The sequence below is a fragment of the Equus asinus genome, chromosome 8 (assembly GCF_041296235.1).
Source record: "Equus asinus isolate D_3611 breed Donkey chromosome 8, EquAss-T2T_v2, whole genome shotgun sequence".
NCBI classification, from domain to species: Eukaryota; Metazoa; Chordata; class Mammalia; order Perissodactyla; family Equidae; genus Equus; species Equus asinus.
The window spans coordinates 69753506-69775584 of NC_091797.1; the positions used below are offsets into that span (position 1 = coordinate 69753506).

The following is a 22079-nucleotide window of genomic DNA, read 5'->3' on the forward strand; positions in this document are numbered from 1 at the left end:
CATGTGATCCTGCCCAGTTACGCAGCCTCTCTGGCCGCAGCCTTTTCGTGGCTAAGATGGGGATGACAAAGATTCTACCTCACAAGGGTGCTCGGTAGAGGCAATAAAACAACGTGGATAGTGTTCATTACAGCACCTGACGACTCGTAGGTGAGAATAAAAGGTAGCTATCACTGTTGTTATTCCATTATTATCTAAGACCAAACTTTGCCATGAATGTCAATTAACCAGAAGAAACTGAACTCAAAGCCCACCTAGGAAATCCTCTTGTTGAGGGGATGGCGAGAGAAAGGGGAGAGGGTTTTTTAAGTAGGCTTGATCTTACACTGCTGAGACAATTCTCTGAAAACGCTCCCTGCCGTCCCCTTGGGTGCTCTAGACAGTTCATGCTGGCCCTTCAGGGACTCGCTACTCTTCAAGTACCGAACAGTTTACTGTATACATTCCAAAAAAAAAGCCATCCAGGTCAAATGAACTGGTGGAAGAGGAGGGGCATTATCAATACCCAAAACAGCTATCAAGCCTATTCGCCCAGGTTTGTAGAGGGTAGGCAAGCACCCTGGAGGGAGTCTGGTGGACGGTTAGCAGTCAGGGCAAGCCCGGCTAGACGGCTCACGGCAGCTGTGGCCCTGGAAGCCCCACCACCCACAAGCCTTCATTTCCACCCTGGTCAAATGGGGTCCTGCCACCCACCTCCGACTTACTCAGCACATCAAGCAGGACAATGGACACAACACCCTTCACACGGCTCCCTGTACTGAGAGCAGCCACAAGAATCCTGTTGTTTCCTGATACTTTAATAATAACTACGATCACAGAGCCAAATGAAATTAGGCTGCGACTACTGAATTAACTAACTATTCTAAAGTGGGAGAGTAAACTGCTAAGAGAAATGTGCAAATTATAGCATAGCACACCACCCTGTCAAATGCATATCTTGCCTTTCCTTCCGTTTCTAACTAACACAACAGGTGTCCAGAGTACCTGCGGCTGGGATGAAAGCTGAGGGGCCTGCATCTGCGCCTTCCCAGGCATCGGGACGTGGAGGGCTGGCTGCACAGGCTGTGGAGGAGGAGCAGGGAGTTGGCTGGGTGGAGGCGCAGGGACAGGGGCATTTGGTTGTGGAGTCTTCACTGGGATTTGGAGCTGTGTTTGAGGCTCTACCATCTGCGGCTGCTGTGAAAACTGCAGCGCCGACGGGAGGGGCGTGGCAGGGAGGCCGGCTAGGGGTAACCTGCCGGGGAGCTGTGGCGGAGGAGTGTGCAAGCTGGCGGCATTCTGCACCGGAGGCCCCGTGGAGGGGTCATACTGCTGCTGGCTTTGCTTCTGTCCCACGAGCTGAGCAGCCTGAGGGGCGGGAGGCATTCCTCCTGCAAGAGAGGAAAAACCCCGCCAGCACTGACTTCGGAGTTCAGAAGCATCCTACCAAGTGAGTCAGATTTCACATCCTCATGCTTGTCACAGACCCATCACTGAGAACCACCACACACTCAAATGGGAAACTGAACTGGCAGGAAACTCGTGTTATATCAGGCCTAAGGTTATAAATGAGCGCACAGAAAAGGAAAGAAAGGCGCTTGACCTTTGCAAGTTAGCATCAAAGCAGAACAGGTATCAAATAACCACAGGGTGTCTCTACCACAGCAGCAATTAGGAAAAATACAGAAGTGAAAATTGGAGAGAAGCTTGAGGACAATGAGAGACGTGTGGCTCCATTAAAGTGACAAGAACTGGTCTCCAAGGGTTTCTTTATGCTATATTAATTGGGACTCAGAAACATCCCAATTTCAGAAACCAGTTCAAATATGCTGCCTCGACTACACACACTTTAGTCTGAGGTTGGTTGTAAGACCTCTCTGCACTCCCTCTTTCTGAGCTAAAAGATCTAGTTCTGGCGCTGGGTCTTACCTTGAACTGTCGGCATTAACTGCTGAAGAGGAACTCCTGTATTCACCCCTGGGTGCTGGAAAACTACCCCTTGGTGACCCACTTCAAGTCGAGGTCTCTTAGACTGCTCTAGAATAATTTTCAGAAAAGGTGCAGTTTGATGTAAAAATAAAACCACAAAAGTAGTAGAAAAAACATGGGTAAGTGTTTTCATAATCTTTGCACAGGGAGGCCTTTCTATGCATGAACCAAAATCCAGAAGCCATAAAAGATAAGGCTGATAAATATAATTTCTTTTCATTAAAAATTTGCAAACATAAGAAAAAGCATCATAAAAAAGCAAGGGACGAGCAACATCCTAAGAGACAGTATCTGCAACACAGATGAACGGGCAAAAGGCTGACTTACTCAAAATTCAGAAAGCTTGTACAAATTAATATGAGAAGTATCAACAACCAGACAGACAAAATGAGCAAAGAACATAAAAGGCTAGCAGAGGGACAGACTAACGGTTAATATTAAGACATGAAAAGACACTGTGTAACTTTATCAAAATTAAAGAAATCCACATCTTAACAAAAGAGTTAATTTTTCACCCATCAGATCAACAAAGATTAAAAGATTAATCGTACTTAATAAAATGGCCAAACTGTAAGAGAACCAGAAACTGTTGATGGGAGTGAAAACTGGCCCTATCTTTTGAAGGGCAATTTAGCATCACCAATACTTAACTGCACATATACTTTGCTCTAGCAATTACATTTCTAGTTTTGACTTTAGATATATTGACAAACATGTAGAAAAAAATATGACACTAGATGACACTGTGTTGATTATAACAGAAAAAAGGTGGTACTAACAAATGAGCACTAACAAAAAGTCTAATGAATAAAGAAGGAACCCCCATATGATGGAATACTATGCAGCCATCAAAAAGAAGAAGGCCCATGACTGGGAAAGATGGCCTGGGGTAGGTTAATATTAAAGACATTAACAGTGTACAGAAGACCACATCTGAATCTTTCAGAGTGACACAAATGTAACAATGCTTGTGTGTGGACAGAAGCATGTCTGTGAAAACGCATAAACGTTACTAGCAGCTATGTCTCTCTCTAGGGAGTGGGCAGATAATACCCAATCAGAGGTAGACTTCAGTTATACCCTTCTCAACTGTTTGAATCTTTTATATAAAATGTGTATTGAGTCTACAATTTGAAGAAAAATTCAGTTTGGAAAAAATGAATGACAACTTGAAAAGGCAGATGGTTTTACATTTAATCATATCATGGGGACTAAACAGCCTACAGATACACATAGAAAATCAAAATGGAATACATCCATTCAACTAACAAACTTCTAACTTCAGTGCACGTAACAGTTACCTATTTTGTTTAGCTGATAATCACCAAAAGAAAAACTACCTTTCAAAGTAGAAAGAAACTAACCAAAAGTAAGCTCTTCAGCATTCACGCTTTGGAAACATGTGGCCACTGCACTGTAACTCCCAGGTTAAGAAGCTGACTGGCTCCTGAGGCCACTGGAGCCTGCGTTCCAGGACATACCTGCCGGGGGTCCCGCCTGCTGCCTCTTAAAGGGGTCCGTTTCTATCGCACTTCCGGCCCCTGCCACCAGGGTCCCTGCGAGAGCTTGCTGCTGAAAAAGAAAACGAGATTTTGATTAACTTAACTGTATTACAAGAATGAATATAAACTAAAACTATCATAACTATCCCAAACATTGACCTCATTCCTTTAAAATAAGAGAAATGTTATCTACCAAATGTACTTAAATATACATATATAATGTATATTTATATATAATAAATAATTTAAAGTTCTAACTTACCTCTGTAGGAAGAAAAAAAGGACTTGGGAAAGATACAGTATTCTGGTTTTAAATGGAATTTCAGCTCAATCCAAATCCTCAGCCCCTTAGAAACGTATGGGCTTTGCACACAGAATGGCAACAAAAGGGCTTATGCCCGGGAACATTAGTCATAGATCTAATGACTATGCAGCTTAGCCTCCCTGATCAGTCACACTACCTGTCATCACTGATACCCCTCCTCCCCAAAAAGCTGAATAATAAAAAGAAAGGTTGAAATTGTCTTCCTACTAGAAAATGACACTCAAACCCAATTAATGACAATCTAATTAACTTGGATCTCCAAAATAGTATTTTTGCAGTTAACACCCTACTAGTTATATAGAGCTGTGTGAAATATATATGTAAGTTATTCAAAATGTTTAAATGAAAAGCTACTGGCAAAGACAGAAAAACTAGCCAAGTCTGGGCGCACTACACCTTTCCGTCTCTGCATCATCCCTGCAATGACACTAAATGCGGAGGATGATGTTTAACAATCACTAGTTGCTTATTTAAAGATTCAGTTATATCTACTCCACTTAGCAAGGCTTCTGAAAGGCAAAAGTTACAGATGCCTAAACAAGTAACTGCCCCGTGGGGTGCTGTAGACGCCTGAAGCCCTAGGAATGAACACTACCCCACCGGTACCAGCCACGCTGAAGGTTACTGCCTCACATGGGGAAAGGCTTCAGAGTAATTAAAAGGGAAAATAAGCACTCCCGTTTACATTTAATGAAGATGAGGAGGAAGAAAGAGGGAGGGAGGGATAGACAGAGAGAGAGAGAGAGAGAGAGAGAGAGAGAGAGAGAGAGAGAAAACAATGATTTGAAAAACAGACAATACGTGAACAGTAGTTATCTGTGGGGACAGGATTACAAGTAATTTATAATTTGTGTGTGAACACTTTTGTAAAGCTTCCAAATGTTCTACAATGAACATGTATCACTTATAGAATGAAAAAGATTTTTTAACAAAAGAAACTGATAAAGGGTTCTGTATCCAGTAATGGCCACGTACCTCCTTTTGGACCAAACATACTCCAAACAAACATAAATTCTAGACAAAATATAAAAATATGAAAAGGCAGGCAGATACAGGATGGGACTTGATACTTGCAAGAAGGGAATGGAACCAGGAAGGTGTCAGGTTTTACAGCACCTGGCATGAGGGCAGGCTCCAGTCTGTGCTACGTGGACCGGCTCAGACCCAGAGACACACAGAGCCTCCCTGGCCTGAAGCCTCACTCACTAGCCGGAGAACAGGAGAATACAGCATTAGTAGTTAGGGGGAATCGCCATAGGAGACAGTTGGGGACAGGGAGGCCCCCAGTCCTCTCCCTAATCTCTGGCTGCCTCCTAAACCACACATAACAGACTTGAAAGTCAGGCCAACAAAGCACACTGAGATTTCAGGTGCTGCCTTGTAACTCGGGAGACAGTCTACAGTTTCAATTCAATCACATTAACTAACTGAAAGACAAACACTCAATGCTCTCAGAACATAACAGGACCCAAAGTCTACAACCTATCATTCACGACATCCAAAATCCAATTCAAAATTACTCCAAAACACAAAGGAACAAGAAAACATGAGCAAGACAACCCACATACTAGAATTAGCAGCAAGGATTTTACAGGGGCTTTAATAAGTATGCCCGTGGACATAAAGAAAGCAGGTTGTAATGAAGGAGGAAATTTGACAGAAAAAAAGAAGCTATTAAAAAAAGAGAACCAAATGGAGATTCCAGAGCTGGAAAATAAAACATCTGAAATAAAAAATTCATTGGACAGGCTCAACAGCAGAGTGGGCACACCGAGGTCAGTGGATTGGAAACAGACTCTTAAGAAAAGAGCAAGAGGAACACTGGGCTTTGAAGACTCACCGTAAGGGTCGGTCGTCAGGACGGCAGAGCGCTGCCCGAGGACGGAAAGACAGACAAGAAAGAAGTGGACAGAGAGCCCAGGGGGAGACCCGCACCTACACAGTCCTATCACTTCCCAGAAGCTCCACCGCAACCCAAAGGAACAAGACGTCTTTTCAACAAAATGGCTCTAGAAGACTGGATATCTATACGAAAAAACTGACAAACTGCGCTTCATTAAAATCAATGCTGCTAATCAAGACACTGACAGGGAGGGCCAATCTCTCATTTCCTAACTTCCTGATTGCCAACGACTCTTGGTTCTAGAATGATTTTAAGTTTTATCCTGTCTCCATGAGTATTTTATTGGGAAAGACACTGCTGTCTTTAAAATACAAACTTGATTTTAATTAGCAATGATTTACCAGAACTCTCAAAAAAAACTCCTCACAAAGAAAATATCCTTTGACGGGAACTGAATCCATTTTAAAATGGAACCCATTTTACAAGAGACAACATCAAAACAGACTTTATCAATACAAGACAATACAACTTACAGGGCGTCTAGAAGCTACACCAAGAAAAAGAACAGTTGAAGGAATTAGGGATGTAGCTCACAGAAAAGGCAACTGAGAATACTTGCCAATTGAAAGAGGAACAGACTTGTGTCATTTTGACAAAGAAATTAAGACCAGCAGCTGCAGTTGCCGGTTACTAGGGGGTAAATCTCTGCCCAATTTAAACAAGCAAATAAACTAAACTAACTAGAACTGTGGTGGTTGTAAAGCTAGGTGCTCACTCACTGAAAGGACAGAATGGGGTCAGGGAATGAGACACGGACCTTTCTGAGTATCCTAACAGGACTCACTTGTGAGTGGAAAGGACTCTGGGTTAGATCACCTAAGGCCTCTCAATTCAAGGTTCTACGTCTCCCCACACTCACACTTGGGAGGGGTAACCGCGAGGGAAGCAGAAGCGGAAAGACCATTTCAGCTTTCCTTTTTAAAGTGTGTCTATTACAACAAGCTGAACTACCACTTGATACTTTTTTCTTTTTTTTAAGATTTTATTTTTTTCCTTTTTCTCCCAAAGCCCCCAGTACATAGTTGTATATTCTTAGTTGTGGGTCCTTCTAGTTGTGGCATGTGGGACGCTGCCTCAGCGTGGTTTGATGAGCAGTGCCATGTCCGCACCCAGGCTTCAAACCAACAGAACACTGGGCCACCTGCAGCGGAGCGCGCGAACTTAACCACTCGGCCACGGGGCCAGCCCCACACTTGATCCAACTTTTAACCCTACACACATATGTAAGAACAAAGAACAACAGTAAGGGTAGGGTTACAGAACAGAACTATAATTACTAACTTTCTCTAACATCATAATCACTGAAAAATAATCTTCAGTTAGGATGGTTTTTTAAGATCTAACAAAATGGTATTATTTTATATACAGTAACTGGACTCTAGAATACCGCCTCAAACCCTTTGGCAGCAGACAGAAAGCAGTATGTGCACACACACTGAGAACTCTGGATTTACTCCTAGAGTTTAATCAACAACAGACTAGTTTATTATAAAAGTCCTAAAACTGACTGCAAATAACAAAATTCATCCTGAGAATATGTCTTAAACTCTTTTTAGAATGCTTAACAGTGCTGGCAACACTACAATAAAACTGGGACCACTGACAAAATTTCTACCAGCACTTTTAGCTAAAAACAAAGTGACAATAATAGTGAGCACCATACACATACTTAAGACTTTCTAGATTCACTAATGTTGCTCTTAAGAATTTTTTCTAAATAGAACAGATATAACCTAAAATTAGAAAAATAGTTTAATGAATTACAGTTTCTGAAAATGATGGAATATTAGGAGCCATTAAGATGAGAATTATTGTAATGAAATAACAAAATATTAATACATGGTGTCAACTGGTATATACGTAATATAATATAAAAAAATCTTTGGGTTAGGATGATGGAATTATGAATAATTATTCACTTCCTCTAACAGAAAAATCACTGAAAGATACCCTTTACTTAAAATGGTTCTTTTTATAAATAAATGTGTGTGCATGCGTGTACGTGTATGTACGTATGTGGTAAAACGCCTCTGCACTCAACAATAGTGCCTCAAAATCTTCTGGAAGTAGAAACTAATACACATGTAATACAGAGAACTCTGAATTTATTTCTAGAGTTTCATTAGTCAATATAGATCAGTCAGTATAAAATTCTACAACTGATTGTAAATAAAACTCATCCTGAGGGGTTTTTTCCCCTAAGTAAACAAAGGATATGCTTTTCATTTCAACTCTTTTCTGATAGACTCTCCATTTTCCTATTTCCTTAGACATCCACCAGTATTTGCCTCAAAGATCTATAAATTCAAAATGGAGACTCCTTGGTTTTCTTCTTTTAGTCTCCTAAATATTTTTTATCATGAAATAATCATATATACATAAGAAATTATAAAACAGGGGCTGGCCCCATGGCCGAGTGGTTAAGTTCACGCGCTCTGCCTCTGTGGCCCAGGGTTTCGCCGGTTTGAATCCTGGGTGCAGACATGGCACTACTCATCAAGCCATGTGGAGGTGGCATCCCACATGCCACAACTAGAAGGACCCACAACTAAAAAGATACAACTATGTATGTACCGGGGGGCTTTGGGAGAAAAAGGAAAAATAAAATCTTTAAAAAAAAAAAAGAAATTATAAAACACATGAACGTGACTTAAAAGCATAGTAAAACTAATCATAGAATTTAAATAGTGGGATGTAGGTGTTCAGTGAATACTCTGACTTCCATGTTTGGAATTTTCCTTCTCAAAATGTTGAGAAGGAAAGTGGAAGAACTTATACATATAGTTTAAAAGAATAATAATAAAGTAATCACCTATGTACTCGTCACAAGGCTTAAGAAATAAACTACCACTCATGCCTTAAAGACCTCGTGTGCCATGAGGGCCGCCCCCTTCCCCACTAACACACTCGCTCCCTGAACTCTGTGGGAACAGTCTTTGTAGTACCATCACCTACAGATTTATCTCCACACGATATTTGCTTGGCTTGCTTACTAGTGAACCCTAACTGAAAGAATTCTGCACCCATGTTCTCCTGGAAGCCCTTTGTTTCACATGGTGCTGCTGAGACCTGCCCACCCCAACACGCTGAGGCGACGAGGTTGGTCGTCTTCACTCCTGATCACTCTCATTAGCATTCCTCTGTAGGAATGCGCACATCCACTGACCTGTTCTACTGCCAGTGGATATTTCGGTTCTTTCCAGTTTGGGGCTACAAGAAGATCTTTACAGTATGCTGTTGGGTCAAAGAGTCTGCCCATGTCACCTTTTCCAGATCATGCAAATGTCTCCAGATGTTTCCAGGCTACACTCCCATCAAAGGTGGATGAGAATCCCACTGATCTGTATCAACAGACTCTGTCCAGGTTAATCTTGGTAATCTAGTGAGTGTAGAGTAAATCAGAGTGATTTAACCTGCGTCACTGTGGAGACCGCTCATCTTTTTCACAAGTTTACAGGCACTCGTGCCTTCCATTGTCCCACCATCCTTACGCAAACATTTATCAATGTGGTCTATAAAGGCATGACTGTATTACACTCCTCTAAGCATTACAGGAAAGATGCCTCACTAATAAATTTTCCGACAATCTCCAATTTAGGAAATCTTATCTTGAATTGAATCAAACTTATCAGAAGCAGCACCTAAACACTGAGTTCAAATTATCATTCCCCACCAAAAGGAACCAGGCTCCTTGGAGAAATGATTGATTCCTGGGCCAGAGCAAAGCATATGCAAGATGAACCTTAAACATTTTGTGCCAGAAAGTAAGGAAGTGCTGAGAGAGTAACAGGGATTTGTCAAATGTATATTAGAGCCACTTTAAAGGGCTCCAACTGATCAAATTACAGATAATTTGAGCATCAAAATAACTAGTAAAAGAACAGTGGGGGGGCCAGGCAGCAGATGACTGGCAGGGCACAGGGGACTTGAAGGAAGTGGACATATTGACAGGCATGTGGGTTACACGGGCACTCGCCAAACTCAACAAACCATAAGACTTAAGATCTGTGCGTTCCCTGCTTATAATTATATGTCAGTATGATGTAAATTCATCATTTTTGCAGACCAAAGAAGAAAAATCACAGGATCATGTGAATGAGGCAGAAACAGCATTTGACAAAATTCAACATCCATTCATGATAAATACTAGGAATAAAGGAATTTCCTTAACCTGATAAAGGACATCTACAAAACCTACAGCTAACATCACTCCTAACAGTGAAAGATAAATGCTTTCCCCTTAAGACATGAAGAAGGTAAGAATGTCTGTTCTCATCACTCCTATCCAGCATCATACTGGAAGTCCCTGATGGTGCAATATGGCAAGAAAATGAAATAAAAGGCATAGAGATAAAAAAAGAAAAAATAAGGCTTGCTTTCTTTGCAGACATGATTCTCTATGTAGAATATCCCATGGAATCTACAAAAAAGCTCCTAAAACTAATAAGTAAGTTTAGCAAGGTTGCAGAATATAGGTTCAAATAATCCACTGTATTCCTATCCACTTGCAATGAACTAGAAAAATTTTTTTAATTTAAGTACCATTTATAATACCACGGAAAAACTGGAATACTTAGGTATGAATCTAACAAAATATGTATAGAATTGGCATGATGAAAACTACAAACACTGATGAAATAAATCAAAGAAGGGGCCAGTCCCGTGGCCAAGTGGTTATGTTCATGCACTCCACTTTGGCGGCCCAGGGTTTCACTGGTTCGGATCCTGGGCGCCAACATGACACCACTCATCAGGCCACGTTGAGGTGGCGTCCCACATGCCACAACTAGAAGAACCCACAACCAAAATATACACTATGTATGGGGGGATTTGGAGAGAAAAAGCAGAAAAAAAAGAAGATTGGCAACAGTTGTTAGCTCAGGTGCCAATCTTAAGAAAAAGAGAGAAATCAAAGGAGACCAAAACAAATGGAGAGAGAGACTGCACTCCTGGGCTGGAAGACTCCAGGCTGTCACGGTATTATTTCTCTCCAAACTGGTCAACACACTCAATGCAATCCAAATCCAAACCCTAGCAGGATGTTTTGTAGATATGGACAAGCTGATTCTAAAATTTAACGAAAAGAGAAAGGAACTAGAATGATCAAAACAACAGCGAAAAAGAACAAAGCTGAAGAACTCACACTATCTGATTTCAAGACTTACTACAAAGCTACGGTAGTCAAGACAGTGTTGCATTAGCAAAAAGACTGACACATAGATCAACGGAAGAGAATAGAGTCTAGAAATAAACCCACATAGATAGGATCAACTGATTTTTGGCAAAGATTCAAAGTCAATCCAGTGGATATAGGATAGTCCTTTTAAGAAACAGCGCTGGAACAACTGGACATTGATATTCAAAGAAATGAACCTCTACTTATGCTTGCCACAATATACAAAACTTTACTCAAAATGGCTCATAGACTTACACGTAAAACATAAAACTACACAACTTCTAGAAGAAAACATAGAAAACTTTTGTGACCTTGAGTTGAGCAAAGAGTTCTTAATATGTCAAAAGCACAATCCATAAAAGAAAAAAGTTGATAAAATAGAATGCAAAAATTTAATACTTTTGCTCTGTGAAAATAGCATAAAAGAAAAAAAAGATAAGCTACAGAATGGGAGAGAAATATGTGCAAATTTATATCTGACCAAAAACTTATATCCAGATTATGCAAAGAATTCTCAAATGCAACAATAAAACAAATGACTCAATGAAAAAAAAAGATGAAAGAAATGAAAATTCACTACAGAAGATATGTAAATGGCAAATGACTCCATAAAAAGACGTTCATCGTGATTAGTCTTTAGAGATATACAAATTAAAACCACTACACATATTAGAATGACTACAAAAGAAAACTGACAGTGAGTACTGGGGAGGATGCAGAACAATGAGAATGCTCATTCATTGTTGGTGGGAATGCAAAATGGTACAGCCATAAAAACGTTTGGCAGTTTCTTATAAAGTTAAACATACACTTACTAAACAACCCAGCAATCTGTCTCCTAGGTATTTACCAAATGAAATGAAGGCCTATGTTCACACAAAAAACTACATATGAACATTCACAGCAGCTGTATTCATTAGGGCCAAAAAGGAAACACTCAAATGTCCTTCAAAGGGTGTGTGGATAAACAAACTTGGGAACATTCATACAATGGAATACCATTTAGCAAAAAAAGAAACAAACTATTGGTAAATGCAGCAACCTGGATGAATCTCAAATGCACTATGCTAAGTAAAAGCAGCCAGACTGAAAAGGCAACATACCATATGACTCCATTTATATTACACTCTGGAAAAGGCAAACTCACTGGGATGGAGAAGAAAGGTTAAGGGAGGGGTGAGGTTTGACCACAAAGAGGTAGCATGAGGGGACATTTAGGGGATGACAGAACTCCTCTGGTTCTTAACTGTGGTGGTGCTTACAGAACTTCATGTGTTTGTCAAAACTCATAGAACTATAGACCAAAAAGAGTGCATTTTATTGAATTAAGTAACTTCAGGCAAACAAATACTGTTAGTGACATACTATAACCCACTGATTAAAATAAGAATCCATATATAAATATATAAATGGAAGAAAAAAGAAAGTTTGTCTTTACAGTAGAATGCCAATTAATAAATGGAGAAGGAGTAATGAAGTTAGAAAATCCATTTTGCAATCTCTCAGGTAATTGATTCTAGCAAGACTCATCAATAGATGCTAAAATTAGTGGTTGAAAGTTTAATGAGACAAGATATTTACATAGTCTCCAAATTACTTATCATTTACCAAAGGAAAAATAATAACCTCCCACTAGAAAAGCCTGGTAGACACCATCTTCACCCAGAGGTCAAAGTGAACATCACCAATTACAGGAGGAACAGACACCACGGCCTCCTGATATGACACATGGAGCTGGACAGAGCACTCCTTCTGTGGTATTCCTCTCAAAAATACATGACCTGAATGAGACACAGGAAACATCAGACAATCCCATATCAAAGAACATACTACAAAATAACTAGCCTGTACTCCTAAAAAATGTGAGGGTCAGCCCTAGTGGCCAGGTGGTTAAGTTTGGCGCGCTCCACTTCAGTGGCCCGGGTTCAGTTCCCCAGCGCACATCTACACCACTCATCTGTCAGTGGCCAGATGTTGCAGCAGCTCACATACAAAAAGAGGAAGACTGGCAACAGATGTTAGCTCAGGGTGAATCTTCATCAGCAGGAAAAAAAAATTGTGAAGGCCATGAAAGACTGAGGAGCTGGTCCAGATTAAAGAAGACCAAAGAGGCATGACAACTAAACACAATGGGCTGTTTCCCCCAGACTGGGGAAAATAACTGCACAGGACACCATCAGGCCAAGAGACAATCGGCACGAGAGCTCTAGCTTATTTAACAGACTGTATCCCTGTGGAATGTCCTGATTTGACTGCTGTACTGTAGTTGGGTCAGACATATCCTACCCAACACATGCTGCAAGAGTCAGGGACACAAGTGCATGATGGGTGATGTCTGCAACTTACTCTCAAATACTTAAGGGCGGAAAATGTGTGTATGTGCATATGTGAAAGAGGGAATGAAAATAATGCAAATGGGGAAAAAAGTTAAATGATAAATTTGGGTAAAGGATGTAAGCGGAGTTCTTTGTACTATGATTGCAACTTTTTATATGTTTGAAATTATATCAAAATTAAAAATAAAAAAATTTTTAAAAACATATCACCACAAAGATGGAAGTACTTTCAGAACCCAGCACAATCTATTCTAAAACTACTAGAATCTGACCTATACTTTTAGATTCTTGGCATTACTAATATAACACTGAGTGATTTAATTTTCAAAAAATTAAAAATTAATTTGCATTCAATTAACATCTGTTTAGAAGTATGATTCTAATGATTGCTGAAGCGTGTTTCACTTCAGCGTTTCTCATAGCTGCAGAAAATATCAAGTTATCATCTGCTTAAATTTTTTTCTTGTTCTGTTTTGCACTGTTCTCAAAAGTACAGATAGAAGACACAAGAAAGAACCAACATTTAAAACAGCACACAAGGAATCCTAAGCATACATTCAACAGGACTCTAAGTATTAGATGACATGCATGCTGAAGCTATTACTGCATTATTGGTCAATACAAAAAAAAAAAAGGCATTAAGATCTGTGTTGTCATTTACTCATGCAATTTAATTTTATAATTTTATATTCAGGAAGACTTTTTTAAAAAAATAAGGAATGGGCTCTGGAAAAAATGCTGAAGAGCAAATAGTAAATCGAAGGTTAAAATATCTGGATGAAGGAAAAGTTTGGGATGAGACTACATTTTAGAACCATCGAAAAGTACCTGAAATGGTTGCTGCTGGGATGAAAAAGCAGCAGAAACATTTGGAGGAAGCTGGGTTGCTATAGCAACAGGAGTACCAGTCTGCCCATCCTTTCCTGTCACAACCTTTACCTGAGAGAAAATATTTTGAGAAAAAAAGGCAACTTAATTTTTAAGATTGCTCAAAATTTTGTTAGAATTTTATTGCTGATAGCTCACTGATGTTTGGTGTTTAAAAATGGAATTTTGCATAAAATCCTGTAAAAGGACACTGAACTGATTTATGACAGATTTATAACATAACAGTCTAACTCAAGTGCAAATCTTGCAAGAACTCCAATGTAAAGTCATAAGTGCAATATCTTTAGATTCTGCAACTTCAAATTTTTAAAATGGGAATGGCAAACAGACTTCAAGTAACTAAGCCCTAACCACCTCACAGGCAGTCTGCACAACAGCCTCTCCACTGCCCACTATACGTGGGTCAGAAGGACAAAGGTCTATTTCGGCAAGAAGTTATAAAAAAGGTTTTCTTTCTCTTCATAAACACAGATGAGGGGGACTGAGTCCACAGACACCACTGGTGTACAAACACAGAATTAATTTCACCATTTCATGGCAACAGAGGTGAAATCCTCAACATAATCATATAAACCTTTTGGAAAATAAAAATGGTCCAACCTGGAAAGGGTGTTAAAGAAAACACACAATGGCCAAGCCACACAGATACGTCCATAAATATCAATGAGGACGGCTTAGCAAAGAGACCAGCTTTTGTTCACCAAAGGCTGATTTCTTTGCAGGAGAAGAGCTGACAAAGATTTAAATTATTATAGCTATATCATAAAACAAAATAAGCTCCACCAACATAGTGTACACTACACAACACAAAGGCACAAAATACAGTGCACTACAGTACATCTCACTATTGCCTTGTTTTGATTAGCTTCTTTTTTAGCAAGTACAAATAAAAACATCTTAGGAATCACTATGGTATTGAGAAATCCCAATTGTGGGATTTATTAAGCACCCCTTCCAGGCACCCAACAATTTCACTATCTAAAAAAGATTCTATCTTAAATAACATTCAATAGGTACCTGCAAAAGCGTGACTTTAAAATATGATCTAAAATCTAAGACTACATCTAAACATTGAACTAATTCTCATGGTTTTCTGCCATAATAACTGTATTTTAATCATGAAGATACCATATAAATATATCTAGTAATTTATAATTACAACTGGTATACTATAAAAAGCAAGTGATTCAAAACCATGTTCACAGTGTTTTTAATGGATGGACCCATGTAAGTAAAATGTGGAGCATGGAAAACCAGGTGCAAAGTGTCCACGCCTTTGGCTTCAGTGTTGGCTGATACCCACACCCTCAGCAGACTCCAGGGGAAAGGATGGGTCACACCAGGTTAGTTCTCCGAACTGGGAAGAATCTTTGCTCTAAATGAAAGCACTTGGTTCTGAATCAGCATTTCTCAGCACCATCCTGCACCTTCCTCCCAACAACTAGATAGGCCAGTTCTTCCTTTCCAGGAAGGAAAAAGCAAAATCCATCTCAATTTTACTCCTGGATCAAATCCTTATGAAACCACATCTTAGAAACACCCATGCACATAGGTTCTTGTTTGTTTACAGTTGCCTAGACGCAAATCTGCACAGCACAGTCCTCTAATTATTAAACTGCTGTTTCTCACCTCGTCATTGATAACCTCAGACTTTTCTTCCTCCTCCTCCTCCTCCTCCTCTTCTTCTTCAAGGTCCAAATCGTTCTGCCTAAGATAAGCTTGTAACGGGGCATAATGTTTCTTCTTAAAAGCTAAGAAATCCATCATGTTCCCTTGAAGGTGTTGCAAGAAAAACAGTTCGATCAAATACTCCTTGAAGGCCTCCTTCAGCGCCTCCATCTCTCTGTAGTGGTAGTCCAGGCACTGCTTCCTCATCTCAGCCAGCTCCTGGGAGGCCGGGGGGATCTCCTCCAACTTCTTGGGAGCCTTTCTCACCCCCGCACTCCCCGCAGACGTGAGAGGAAGGCTGGAGAGGCCCAGCGGCACTGTGGTCCTGGAAGGGCTGGTGGGGGGAGGTGGGGACGTCATCCCAAATGCTGAAGTCCCCCCAACCCCGACTCCGACCCCGGGAAGCAGAGGTCTGGTCAGCGGCGGCCCCTGCAGCACCTGCTGCTGCTGGATCAGCTGCCCCTGGATGATGCTGCTGATCTGGGGTGGCAAGCTGGCCGTGGTGATGTGGCTGGGGCTGGCCAGGGGCTGCAGGCCGGCCCCACCCGAGGCCGCAGGGCTCTGGGGTCCCAGGTGGTGGACGGTCCCCCCAGATTGCGCATGGGGCTGCGAGAGTCTCCGTTCTCTGACTGAGATGGGAGTCCCTGCATGCTGCAGCTGCACCTGGGCTCCCTGAGCCATCTGGGCGAGGCCCGGGCCCTCCTGAAACACAAAGTGCCCGCCACTGGACGGGCTCAAGCTGATCTGCCTCACCAGCACGCTGGCGTCCACAAAGCCCCCGGTGGGGCTGCTGCTGCAAAGGCCCAGGCCGGGGCCAGGGGCGCCCGCCCGCACGCTCTGCAGGCCCGGCCCCGGCCCAGGGCTGGGCTGGGTGGGGCTCTGAGTCTGCACCTGTTGGGACAGTGGCGAGGTAACCTGGATGTACGACGGAGATCCATGCTCAAACCGCCTCTGCTGGGCACTGAACTGAAAACCTGGAGAGGTGGGGCTGGGGAGCGGCAGAGGGGCGAGCGTGATCTGTGGGCTTCCTCCCACCACCGGTCCAACATTCTGAAGGGCGATGCTCACGTTCTGCCCAGCCACCGGACTCCTGTTCACCAGCTGCTGCACTTGGTAACCGGGTGACTGGGGTGCAGACGGGCTCGCCGATGGTGCGAAGGGTGTGGCGGGGGACTGGGGTGGATTTGGATGGGCCTGCTGTTCCTCTCCTTCGCTGCTGGCGAAGACCCTGGACCTCTGCAGCTGGTGCTGGACATTCTGAGGGCCGCTGCCATGGTGCATTATCGCCCCCCTTTTTATCCAGCTTAATGTTGTCCTGAAAAATCAAAGTTAAAATCAAGTTACTTAGAAGCCAAGAAAACTGTCTGATCACTACTTACTAAGAGTACCACTCAGCAGCACTGGGAGATACTAGGGAGGTCTGTTTCCACTGGCATCTGATGAAAACAACAGTCTCTTTAGTTCCTATCAAGCCACACATGAGGCGGCACTGGAGATGATCTCCTTCAGCACAGATGAGGCCCAGGTCCTCTGGTCATGCGGTGCCCAAGGCCAGCACGTGCCTGGCAGGAGTGGGTGATCCCGTCAGCTACCGTGGAAGGTAACCAGCGGCGTTTTCTCCCGGCCCAGCAGGAGTGGAGCTCCCGCCAGCACTGGTGACCAGAAGGATTCTTCCCGGAAGCCTTCCCCTGGCCTAGCGGCCCTTCTCTGTCTCCGTGTGCAGTGGGGCTATTTGCTCAACTCGCCCAGTGGAGGGATGGCACCCTGCTCATGGCTGCCCAGTGCCGAGGAGGCCATCAGTGACCACTGCTGGGTGCAGGAGTTCAGGCAGGGCTGTCTGCTGCAATCACTCCATCACCAGAACAGCATATCCAGCTCCCTTGCTAGCCAGCAGTTCTCATGAACTTCTGGGCAGCATCAACTGCACACACGCCCGTGTTAATCAAGCACAAACACACAGCGCTCCCATTATGTGTCAGACTCTACACTCCCAGGGGAGAGGGCCCAGGCCAGGGAGCCCTCAGGAGGCACATGGCCTGTCACAGGAGCTAGGACAAAACGAAGGTGCCTCATCCCTCAGCATTCTCTACAAGAACACGTGGAGGGTTAATTTCAAGAAAATCTCACAGGAAGAGAAGGGGAAGAGCCGGGACTTGGGCCCTCACTCTGGGGAGAGTCCTAACTCTCTGGGTCCGCAAACTCTCTGGGAGCTGGAACCATAGCTTTCAAAGAGGCTCACAGCCCAAACTCTGCTCACTGCAAAGCACTAGAGAAAGTGGTGGGACAGTGGAAGAAACCTACTGAGGGAGGTCAGTTTTTAGGACAGGAGAAAGGAGAGGACAGAGAGCGAGGAGACTAACTCTGAGGAGAGACAGGGAGAACGCTGCCAAGTGAGACCCAGCTAGAGCCTCAACATCTGCAGGGAGATAAACCCCCCGAGGAAGAGGACAATATGCACAGCCCCGCTGCCATCTACTCCCCACCATGGCTGGGCCATGGGCACAGAAATATCCATCCACCATTTAAAACTCTCGTCTTTTTTTTTTTTTTTAAAGATTGGCACCTGGGCTAATAAGTGTTGCCAATCTTTTCTTTTTAATTTTATTTTTTTTTCTGCTTTATCTCCCCAAACCCCCCGTACACAGTTGTGTATCTTAGTTGCAGGTCCTTCTAGTTGTGGGATGTGGGATGCTGCCTCAACGTGGCCTGACAAGCGGTGCCATGTCCACACCCAGGATCCGAACGCTGGGCTGCCGCAGCGGAGCACCCAAACTTAAACACTAAGCCACGGAGCCAGCCCCATAAAAACTCTCAAGTCTTAACTGACACACTTAGCTCCCTATTTCTTGGCGTTCCTTTCCACCCCTCCGTGGAAGACACACGGGAGCACCCTTTCATCTTCAGGGCATCACAGCTTATCTCACTGAGAAAATGGACAAGAGATGAAAAACATCATACAGCAGAAGATACAAAACTTACAAAGTAGAAATACATGTACCATATAAGTGCTACCACAGTCCCGGAGAGTGGTTAAAATACACGTATATGAATGCTCTCACAGCCCCAGCCCCTGGTTAAAATACACGTATATGAATGCCCTCACAGCCCCAGGCCCTGGTTAAAATACACATATATGAATGCCCTCACAGCCCCAGGCCCCCGGGTGCAACACCTGTATGTATGAAATCAAAAGCCACATATTTACTGGGCTGGCCCCGTGGCCGAGTGGTTAAGTTTGCGCACTCAGCTTGAGCGGCCCAGGGTTTCGCCAGCTTGGATCCTGGGTGCAGACACGGCACTGCTCATCAGGCCACACTGAGGTGGCATCCCACACAGCACAACCAGAGGAACTTACAACTAGAATACCCAACTATGTACCGGGGGCCTTTGGGGAGAAGAAGAAAAAAAAAAAAAAGAAGATTGGCAACAGATGTTAGCTCAGGTGCCAATCTTTAAAAAAAAATGCCACATAATTATGGTGCACATGTAACTCCTGAGGAAACATTAAAATCAGTGCATATTTAAACTAGCAGAGAAGGATTTTCTGCTCTGATGGCTATCTCTGAAGATACAGTCCAAAGATCACGAGTAAACTGCAGCAAATACGTCTAAATGAAAAATAAGGACCACATGGAGGAACGGCCTTAATTAGCAACTCATGAGCCCACTCCCACCCTCGCCCCCCAACCAGAGGGCCCAGCAGAGTGGATATGAACTGTGGGACACAGCGTGGGAGGGGACTCTTAGGCATGCTGTTGCTTTCAAAATGAGTTTTGTTTCTGATCTTTTTAAAAATGCATTATGAGGGAGATTAGTGTGGAACTGGCACAGAAATAGAATAAACAAACACATCAGGGTATATTTAAGATTGTTTCCTTAGACTACATTCCCAGAATATCAAAAGCAATCAGTAAGAGAGAACAAAGGAAAGAAAAAAACCTCACTTATAATAACTCACAAAACCAGGAGAAAGGTCAGAACCAGGGAACAAAAAATGTTATGACAACTGATTAACACACTGAGAAAATTCTATCTAAATTCTAACCACAAATCATTCATCAAAACAGAAAAACAAATAATACAAAAGTGAATACTTACTAAAGCTCTAAAGGAAATTCAATTTCCTAAACATAAAAACAGTAAAGTTGTATCTGAAAAGATGGACGGATTTGAGGACATGCAATTTAAAAATGTTTAAAACTCTAAAGTAAATCATCAAAATCAAAAACCAAATATCTTGAGAATTTTTTTTTTTAAAGATTGGCACCTGAGCTAACAACGGTTGCCAATCTTCTCTTTTTTTCTGCTTTTTCTCCCCCAATCCCTCCAGTACACAGCTGTATATTCTAGTTGTGGGTCCCTCTAGTTGTGGTGTGTGGGACGTCGCCTCAACGTGGCCTGATGAGCGGTGCCACGTCCACGCCCAGGATCTAAACTGGCAAAACCCTAGGCCGCCAAAGCGAAGCATGCGAACTTAACCACTCAGCCAGAGGGCTGGGTGCAGGAAGAATATTTGAAGTAATTATGACAAACGACTATGACCAGTACTATTATAAAAAGCACTCCTACAAATTGATAAAACACTGAAATCCCAATAGAAAAATGAATTAAGGACAAGAAGAACAGTTCACAAGAGAAGAAAAACATCTATGGAACCAGCTTAGAGGAAACTGTGCAACCTACTAATAAAAGCAACACAGACTGGAATAACTCTTCCCAGATCCACCTGGCCAAGGCGCTAAATGACACACTGGTGCCCTACCAACACGCTAAGAGGTGTGGGAGGAGACAGAAGACATCAGAGAGGGCTCAGAGGCCAGGATGTGCCTAACGGGGTGGGTGACAGACGGTGGTGGGAAAGCAGAAGGGACTCAGCTGCCCTCATTACCTCTGACCTAGTGAGCCAACCTCTGGAATCTCTCCTAAGGAAATTCACCTATCTACTTTTTTTTTTTAAAGATTTTATTTTTCCTCTTTCTCCCCAAAGCCTCACAGTACATAGTTGTATATATTTTTTTAAATTGTGGGTCCTTCTAGTTGTGGCACGTGGGATGCTGCCTCAGCATGGCTTGATGAGTGGTGCCATGTTCGCGCCCAGGATCTGAACCAGCGAAGCCCTGGGCCGCAGAAGAGGAGCGTGCGAACTTAACCACTCGGCCATGAGGCGGGACCCTCACCTATCTATTTTTTTTTAAATTGTGCATAAAAAATATTCATTGCAGAATAATACAGTAAAAGTAAAGAAAAGAGTAACCAGAAATATCCAATGTCCCAGTTCTAGATGGAGACTATGTAATAAAAATGGAAAAATTTTCAGACACATTAAGTGAAAAAAGCAATATTGTACAGTATAACCACTACTCTGTTAAAAATACAAATTTAAAAACTATCCACTGAAACATATGGAAATATGAATACTGACCTTTACCTGGCGAAAGAATAAAAGAGCTGGAACAGCCACACAACGGAGGCACCTCAGCAAGAGAAGGACCGCGCCCCTGACATTCCCACACCAGGATGAGCTGCAAGATGCCAAGGAGCAGAGCCAGACTCAAGGGCCACGCACCGTGGGTCACTGACATGACATGACATTCTGCAACAGGCAAAACCACAGGGACAGAGATTAGACAGAACCTGCTGGGCTGACGGTGGGAGGAGTTGAGTCAAGAGGCAGGAGGGAATCTGGGGGAGTAGAAACCCTTCTATATTGGAGTTGTGATGACGATTACAAGACTGAATGTGTTTGTCCAAATTCACAGAACCATACACTGAAGTGTTAACTTTACCATGTATAAATCACATCTCAACTTTTTTAAAACATGGTTCCCTGACTTAAGTGAGCTAAGAGTCAAGGTAGAAAGGCAAACTCAATCAACTATACTGTAAAAAAAAACTTGCTTAAAGCAGCGTTCCTCAAAAATGTGGGACAGGGGCCGGCCCCATGGCCAAGTGGTTAAGTTCGTGCACTTCGGCAGCCCAGGGTTTCGCAGGTTCGGATCCTGGGCACAGACATGGCACCGCTCATCGGGCCATGCTGAAGTGGCATCCCGCATGCCACAACTGGAAGGATCCACAACTAAAAAAATACACAACTATGGACTTGGGGGGGCTTTGGGGAGAAAAAGGAAAAATAAAATCTTTTAAAAAAAAAAAATGTGTGACAGATACCCCAATGGAGAGCAAAGCTATCACCAATCACAAAACTTTTTTTTTTTTTTTTTTTTTTTTGCTGAGGAAGATCATCCCTGAGCTAACATCTGTGTCAATCTTCCTCCACTTTTTATGTGGGTTGCCACCACAACATGGCTGACAA

At 42.7% G+C, this 22079-nt stretch overlaps 1 protein-coding gene across 26 annotated transcripts in view; it reads right to left on the bottom strand.

Moving 5' to 3' along the window:
* Positions 1-22079, bottom strand: part of LOC106843859 (E1A-binding protein p400) — a 120040-nt gene that overhangs the window by 88017 nt on the left and 9944 nt on the right. For 5 of the 26 annotated variants that reach the window (XM_044776108.2, XM_070515808.1, XM_044776101.2 and 2 more), the window contains exons 2-7: positions 21189-21359; positions 15728-17081; positions 14039-14149; positions 3450-3540; positions 1909-2016; positions 985-1370 (exon numbers count right to left, since the gene is read on the bottom strand). In XM_044776108.2, the coding sequence (XP_044632043.2) occupies positions 985-1370; positions 1909-2016; positions 3450-3540; positions 14039-14149; positions 15728-17047 (2016 nt within the window). In that variant the 5' untranslated portion in view covers positions 17048-17081; positions 21189-21359. Of the gene's footprint in view, positions 1-984; positions 1371-1908; positions 2017-3449; positions 3541-14038; positions 14150-15727; positions 17082-21188; positions 21360-22079 lie in introns of those variants that run through there. The other 21 variants (XM_044776109.2, XM_044776104.2, XM_044776111.2 and 18 more) reach the window with 17 other exon arrangements.